The following is an 8,674-nucleotide window of genomic DNA, read 5'->3' as shown; positions in this document are numbered from 1 at the left end:
TTTTCTTCTTCATCTTAAAAAAAAAACATACGTTTGACTGAAATAGATAAGAACATAATATACACCGTAACTAACCCACGTGAATTATTGAATATCTAAGTCAACTAATCTCAAATAAAGCTAAAACACCAGAACAAGAACATGACAGGCAGTGACTAAATGGAAATACTGAGGTAAGAGAGACAATATTAAAACATCACGTGGGTTAGTTGACATTGACACCACACCACACTTCCAAAAACAACAAAACACCATAAGATCCCACATTTCCGCTCAATTAATTTAAAATAAGAACCACTACGCCACGTCAGCGTCATTTGAAGGAAATTCGAATTAATGAAATATACACAGACAAAAAAAGTCACCGGAACTATAAATATAACTGAGCTGATATATATATATATATATATATATATATATATATATATATATATATATATATATATAATTGCTAAAAGTTATAATTTATATTATTCAAAAATATACTTTAAAATAATTATAAAAGCCACAGGATTATGATAGTTATCTGAAGCAAATTAATATAAGTAGAAAATTATAAAATTCGTTCATATTATTATAATTAAATGAAATGTATTTTAGCAGACACGTTAAGTTAAACGCAACAATTATTAAGTGTTTCTGTTAGTTTCACCTTTCAAGATAAAGACAGAAATTATAAAGTGAGGTGTAATGTAACGTAGACTTTGATTTACAAACATCAATGTCAATTTTACGAAAAAAATGATTTTTTATCTTCTAGATTTGGATTTAGTTTCTTTTGAGTCTGTCAAATTTAAAAAGTGATTATAATCATCTTTCTATACAAAAATAAAATTATTAAAATCAACTGTTGAGGATTTCATACTAGGCTTAATTGAATTTAATGTTGATTGATCATAGTAATTTTTTCACTTTAATATTGCTTACTTTCGTACTACTATATATAGTCTTGTACTAGTAGACTCCAATACATTTGGGTTTTAACATAATTCTTCTTAAATGTATGCAAAAATCACACAAACAAAAACCAAATAAAAATTTCATAGAAATAGAAATTTAATTTATCCTTTAATTACTTCTAATCACTGATTGTGTATTAAGAAAACCACGGTTTTACACCCAACCAAGCTGTGGTATCATTTGTTATCAATTAATTTATAAGATATGTAAATAAAAAAATATTTTAACATAAATAAATTGTTTACATTTATTTTACATTTTTTAATATATTTTTTAAAAAAATTTAAAATTTTATTTTTTTATAATTATTTTATTCTTAAAATGTGTGTATCAGCCGTTGATAAAAAAAAAAAGCAAAACGAGCACTTCTAACGTTTTGGATCATAAGAAACTATTCCCACGACTCTGCGTGGTTTAGGATCAAATATATACGGTAAAGTAATGCATCATAACTTTTATAGTTATGACATAAACCATGCTATAAAAATACTACAAAATCTTTAGTCAAGTAAACACAATACTCTTGAAAAGGAAATCCAACTTCTTGATTGAAACCTTTACAGCGTGAAACCAATCGAACTTGTATCTATATATGTAAACGTGCATACACACATTACACACCCACACACACACACACATATATATATATATATATATATATATATATATATATATATATATATATATATATATATATATATAATCATTGTAGATAATTTTGATTGACACGAACTTATGCACCTTTAAAGTAGTTGAAGCAGTAAAGAAAAATAGATAACTTGTCTGACTGGATCAGTGACATACAAATAGTTATAACTAGTCAATTACTTATATGATCATAATAGACATTTTCTACATATACAGAAAACATTGTGTCTTAGGAAGGCAATGTCCACAAAATTTTTAATTTTTAACTGTTTGTTATGAACAACAGTCCTGAAGTGAAATTTAGCTCATGGAAGATTTTGTTGAGTAACTTCCTTTACAAAGCGGCGCCAGAACCAGTGTTTTCCCCATATGGTGTACATTGATTCCAAAGGAATTCCCTTTGTTTCTGGCACGAAAAGTATAACAAAGATTGTCATAACTATAATCCAACCCGCATAGAACACGAAGGAAGCGAACTTAAAGTGGCACAGCATTGTCAAGAATGTCTGGGACAATATAAATATGGTAATAAACTGCACCGCCACAGCTATGCTTTGTCCAGTGGTTCTGATTTTTAACGGGAAAATCTCACTCGGAATTAGCCACGTGAGAGGTCCCCATGACCACCCAAAACCAGCAGTGTAGAAACAAAGCAGCACCAACACTCCAATTGCGTTGCCTTTTGATATGTCCTTTGTACCATGAACACCAGTTACCACTGCCAGCATAACTGACACCGCAATCTTCATGCCACAAAAAATTGTTACTATTAATAATGTAGGGAGACATTGGACAATGTAACATAAGGAAATTACTTAATTTTGCTCACCTGACAAACAAGCATGAGAATGCCACCAGATATGAACAAGAACCTTCGACCAAAGCGATCAACAACAGCAGTTGAGACGAGGAGAGAGGCAAGGTTGACTGCTCCGAGTATAATGGCAGAAAGTAAAGCTGCATCATGTCCCAAACCCACTGATTGAAACAGGTTAGGAGCATAGAATGCCACAACGTTAATCCCTGTCATTTGCTGAAAAAATGGAATAGCAATTGCCATGACCAAATGGGGTCGATGTTTCCTCTCAAATATGGTTTTGAAGGGCTCCTTATCTACAGATTTTGCAATCTGTGACCACTTAATGAGTTCGTCCAATTCAGGTTCAACATCAAAGGAGGATCCTCTGGCCTTCCGCAATGCTCTTCTGGCTTCTTCTATTTTGCCACGTTCAACCAAGCTACTGGGAGTGTCAGTTATAAGCAAGGCACCGATTGTCATAACTGCTGCAGGCGCCACAGCGATGCCAAGCGAAACTCGCCACCCCCATGTGTGCTTCGCAGTTGCATAGTTTATGCAGCCAGCGACCAATGATCCAACTCCTAAAAAGAATTGGAAGCCTGTGTTGAATGCTCCTCTCCATTTGGGTGGAGCAATTTCTGAAAGGTACAACGGTGCTGCCTGTTTTTCACAATCATTGCAACATCCCAACGTTATACTAGTGTTGTTCAAAAATATGAACTAAGACTCTTTATAATTAAATTCAACTGTACAAATCATTTATTCAAACTCAATTGAACTTAAATCGAACTGTTTTTCTTCGCTTTATCTGATTTGAACTGATAAGTTCTCTGAATTACTTCAAACTGGTTTTGAAAAAAAAAAAAAAAAGATAGAGTTAAGTACATCAATAAAAAAAATGAATTTAAAATTATTTAGTTATCTTAAGGTTAACTCAGTTCAACCACTATAAGTTTTAGTTCAGATTAGTAGCTTATTTAAATTCAACTGTACAAATCATTTATTCAAACTCAATTGAACTTGAACTGGATAAACTAAATCGAACTGTTTTTCTTATCTTTATCTGATTTGAAAAAAATAAAGTAGAGTTAAGTACATCTATAAAATTTTCTTAATGTTTATTATTTTTCACAATAATCCACACCATACACAATCATTGCTTAAAAAAAATGAATTTAATATCTTAAGGTTAACTTAGTTCAACCACACTATAAGTTTTAGTTCAGATTAGTAGCTTATTTAAACAAATGAGGTGGTATATTAACTTTTATTTTTCTAGTTTTGATTTTTTTTACTTGTGTACTAATTTAATTGTGTGCATGTGTTTGACGCTAAAAAAATAATGGTGTGATATTGATAGATGGTTGAATTCAAGCCTGGGTTTCGTTCACTATTTTGGTGGCTATAAAATTATATTATCCAGTTGCGTTACGTCCTTTGGATGATAGTGCCGGCTCAATATGTGGGATATTTTATCTTAGAATAAAATAGAACATTAATGGCCTGAGTCAAAGTTAAAAGTACTGTGACGAGTTCTTGCTTATATGATATAATTAATAAACATGCATGCAGCAAGAGTTAAGAAAATAAAGGTAGAAAAACAAGAAAGTGACATATATTGTAAGTAGAAAGACAAGTAAATAAAAAGATGCACACAAGAAAAAAGAAATGAGGCGAAAAGGAAAGATAAGATAAAATAGAAACAAGATAAATACATATCAACACATTTACAATGTATTCACCTTTCTTCCGGTTTGTGTACTAATATAGATAAATTTGAACAAAAAGTTAGGGACATAGACAAAAAAATTTCAAAATTATGAATTTAGGAAAGTTGTGGGGTCTAGAGAACTTCAAACGAAGAAGTCGTGTCCCTTGCACGACTTCACCATTACACATGAGTCAGAAGTGAAGTCGTATACCCCTAAAACGATATCAGGCCATTGTAATCGATTACCAGATCTTGTAATTGATCACAAAAGGATGAACTCGTGTGTAATAGATAAAATCTATCTGGTGATAATCGATTACCAGAAGGTTTTAGTGTTAAAACAAAGAGTATTTTTAGTTTTATGGACTATGTTTGTTAATTATTAGTAATTAATAGAGTTTATATTTAAATTGTTACCACTTAAATGGTTACTATTTAAATTAACATTTCTATTGTTACATTGTTACCATTTAAATTAATATTATTAGAATTTTTATTTAAATTGCTACCATTTAAATTGTTAATTATATACAAATTAACATTTCTATTATTACATTTAATTGAAAACTGTAATAATTACTAATTATATAAAAATTAACATTTCTATTACTACATTTAAATTATAATAATTACTAATTTAAATCATTTAAATGAAAACTCTAATAATTACTAATAATTCATAGTTCAAAAAACCAAAAAAACTATTTGTTATAAAAATAAATATAAGTAATTTTTATAATTTTTTTAAGATAATTTTTATTTATTTTATAAGTAATAATTTTATTATAAATAATTATTTTACTTTAAAAAAATATTAAAACGTTTAAATTTAAAAAGCTGACTTAAAAAATAAAACTCGTAAGATAATTATTTTAATTTTAAAAAATAATTATTTTAGTAAAATTAAAAAAAAAAATTAATTATATATTGTTAATTATTAATAATAATTAGAGTTTTCATTTAAATTGTTACCATTTAAATTAGTAATGCAATTTCAATTTAAATGTATTAATAAAAATGTTAATTTGTATATAATTAGTAATTATTACAATTTTAATTTAAATATAATTATAAAAATGTTAATTTATATATAATTAATAATTATTATAATTTCCATTTAAATATAATAATAGAAATGTTAATTTATATATAATTAATAATTATTACAGTTTCCATTTAAATGTGATGATAGAAATGTTAATTTGTATATAATTAACAATGAAAACTCTAATAATGTTAATTTAAATGGTAAAATTTAAATGAAAATTCTAATAATTATTAACTAATAAACATAGCCCACAAAATCAAAAATACTCTTTGTTTTAACATTAAAACCCTCTGTTAATCGATTATCATAAGCTTGTAATCAATTATCAGAGAAATTTTGCCTATTACACAGAAGTTCAGCCTTCTGTAATCGATTACAAGGCTTGATAATCGATTACCAAAGTCTGAAATCGTTTTAGAAGTGCACGACTTCACCTCTGATTCATGTGTCAGGTTGAAGTCATGCAGGGAACACGACTTCTTCATTTAAAGTCATCTACACTCCAACTACTTGTCTAGATCCGTGATTTTAAAATCTTTTGCATACATCCGTAATTTTTTTGTTCAAATTTACCTTTAAAGGTACAAAAACCCCTTTCTTCCACTTCTTTTTACTCAATTTGTTTTTCTTAATATCTTTCATCGTCGAAACAAAATATAAAAGAGAAAAATATGATTGAAAACAATATGAAATAGTTTAAGAAATAAAATGGTTGTAACACGCAGAACAATAAACAAAAAAAAAGTAAGAAAATTTTAAAAATGCAAAAACTAAGGAAAAAAAAGCATTGATGTAGATTTTGTAAAAATATTGTAATACGTAAGTTTAATGATTAAAAAGACATAAAAAAATTGTAAAGGACTAAGTATTAAAAATATGGACAATTTAATCTTAACAGGATTTAAAAAAAATTATAAAAAATTTAAACGTTGTTGTTTATAATAATAATAAAAAACTGACAGGCATGAAAAATATTAAAAAAAGGATATTCTACCATGATTAATAATATGTAGTTAGTAGTATAGTAGTTTAAGAAATTTAAAATGTAAGAATTTAACTTACTTGATTAGTGAAACCGACTCCAAATCCAAGTAAAACACGACCCAGAATGAGCATAACGATATTCTCTGCACCTGCATTAAGGGAACCACCGAGAAGAAACACAACACCACCTAATAAGATGGTGTTTCTTCGACCTATTGCTGTTGTTACTCGACTAGCTACCAGAGACGATACTAACCCCGCAAGATACAGAGAAGAGGTGAACAATGTCAAAACTTGACTGTCATAAACACAGTACATGTTCACTTCACTGCCACCAATCTTTCTTAATATGTCTGGGAAGAATTTTTCCAGAAACGGCACCATTGTTGTCACTCCTCCTGAAATTTTTTAACATTTTTATTCCAAGGAAATAACCACTTAGATATTAAATGTTATATCAATATTTTATTATTAATTTATGTTAAAATATTTAAAAATGAATATAAACTTTATTTTACAAATTAATATTATAAAATTAAATTAAATTTAAAATCTATTTCTTAACGTTTATACAAACCTCTCTTCCTATGACTGTTATAAAATATTTTAGTGATTAAAAAGGTTAACTTTTACATTTATAATATAAAAAAATATAAAAAAAATAATATATTGTGTATAAAAAATTATTAGATGTTATAATAATAATATCTTTATTTTCCCTTCTAATAAAATATTTCGTCAAAACCCATCCAAATACATAGACATAAGAGTATCGAAGTGATGATATGCCATGCTAATAAAACATCTCGTGGGCCCACTGTGACGTGTGCAAAGTTATTGTTAACTGTATACAAATGTCGTTGTCCATAAAAGTCTAAACATTTTTAGACACCACAATTCAACTTATACATTTTCTTAGTATCTTGTCATATGATGTAAGATTTTATTATTTTTCAACGTATACAATTAAAGGACCTTGAAATACTTTAAGATTCAAAGCATGTGCAATTCACAAAAGAAGGTTTTTCGTATTTGTGAGGCCAGTGACGTCTGCTTTTTCTATCCATGATTGAAGTTTCTCCTTTCAAAGTCTTTTTTGTGGCCCGTACTTTTTAAGATTAAATTTAAATATTTTTAAAATTCCTTCTTTTAATCTTTTCTATTATTACTATATTTGTGTTCTAAGATGCTAAATATTTTTAGTTTTTCTACAAAAAATTAATAGTAATTAAAAAACATTATCGTAGGAAAATACATCATTATTTTTTTAACATTAATATTAAAGGGTGAAACTAGTTGATGTGTCATAAATAAGCCATAATTCGATTATTTTGTTTAAAAACTGATATTCCGTGTTTGGAAAACGCAATTTTTCTTCCTATATTTTGAATCAATTACGTCCCTGCAATTGTGCGATATTAGTCTCCAGCAAAAAATAACTGGAATAGCTAATTCTCTTTGAATTGAGGGATAATTTCATTTAAATTTATTATTGATTCAAAAATTAAATTTGAATTTACCGTATCGTAAGTGTTAATTAAATAACAAAACAAGTAAATGATGAAGAAAACTTCTAAAATAAAGCAAAGTTGGAGTAATAATTCTTAGAGATATTGAGCCAGTATAACTATTCTTAAACTCTATGATGATAATAATAATTAAGAGAGTAACATCATATCTCCTATTTAGATGTTTTTGATTTTCAACCATATGTTTGAAATCATTGAGAATCTAAAGCAGACTATGTAAAAGCAAACACATATAATTTGATTTTCTGATGAGAAAGTTGTAAGAAGAAAAAAACCTGAAACTCCGAGGTCATATCCAAAAAGGAGTCCACTGGATGCAGCAACGATGCAGGTGATGACGATTGAGAGCGTGATCTTGGAAGCGAAGCCATTGATAATTGGTGATGAATCCACAGGCAACACCCCACCCGCCATGTTGATGAACCTCTTTATCTCTTTCTCAGCTTTTTTCAATTCTGGTTCTTTCTTTGCCCTCTGTGTACTGGCCAATGCCGTGGCTACTAATTTATAGGCCAAAGAGTATGGAAGTGTGAACGTTGTCTTGTCTGCCACAAGTGGAAGAGAGCGCTACTGCATTTTTTTTTTCTATTTAAATTTTGTCATTATATGTGTTGATTATCTTCTCTATTATAAACGCCAACGTTAATTCTAAATGTTTATTTGTCATAAATTTATAGTTACATAAAGTAAATATTTACAATGTGCAGCACAGTTAGAACCAGGGTGTGTATGTAGATAGATAAATAAAAAGAGTGATTCCTCTAAAAATTATTGGTTCTTATGAAAACCAAATATATTTAATCACATTTAAATTATACAAATCTAAAAAAATGCATATGATTTTTATATTGTAGTGACTCTATCGTAACTAACTTTATAATTTTAATTATTTATGTGTAATTAGATGGTGTCACTAGTGCAGTAAGGGGAAACGACATAAGTTATTGTCGCCTATAGGCAGCGGTTCTGCAACCGAGGCATATACAGACGAGGCA

At 28.3% G+C, this 8,674-nt stretch overlaps 1 protein-coding gene across 1 annotated transcript; it reads right to left on the bottom strand.

The window, feature by feature from the left end:
• Positions 1 to 1,756: 1,756 nt before the first annotated feature.
• Positions 1,757 to 8,265, bottom strand: LOC108331111 (sugar transport protein 5). The gene is made up of 4 exons (XM_017565738.2): positions 7,955 to 8,265; positions 6,229 to 6,548; positions 2,438 to 3,067; positions 1,757 to 2,351 (listed from the first exon to the last, which is right to left on the bottom strand). The coding sequence occupies exons 1-4, from the start codon at positions 8,091 to 8,093 to the stop codon at positions 1,914 to 1,916; spliced, it is 1,527 nt and encodes a 508-aa protein (XP_017421227.1). The 5' UTR covers positions 8,094 to 8,265; the 3' UTR covers positions 1,757 to 1,913.
• Positions 8,266 to 8,674: the final 409 nt, after the last annotated feature.

The sequence above is a fragment of the Vigna angularis genome, chromosome 4 (assembly GCF_016808095.1).
Source record: "Vigna angularis cultivar LongXiaoDou No.4 chromosome 4, ASM1680809v1, whole genome shotgun sequence".
Taxonomy (NCBI): Eukaryota; Viridiplantae; Streptophyta; class Magnoliopsida; order Fabales; family Fabaceae; genus Vigna; species Vigna angularis.
Note: the sequence above shows the minus strand (reverse complement) of the source record. Positions and strands in the feature narration are given on the sequence as shown.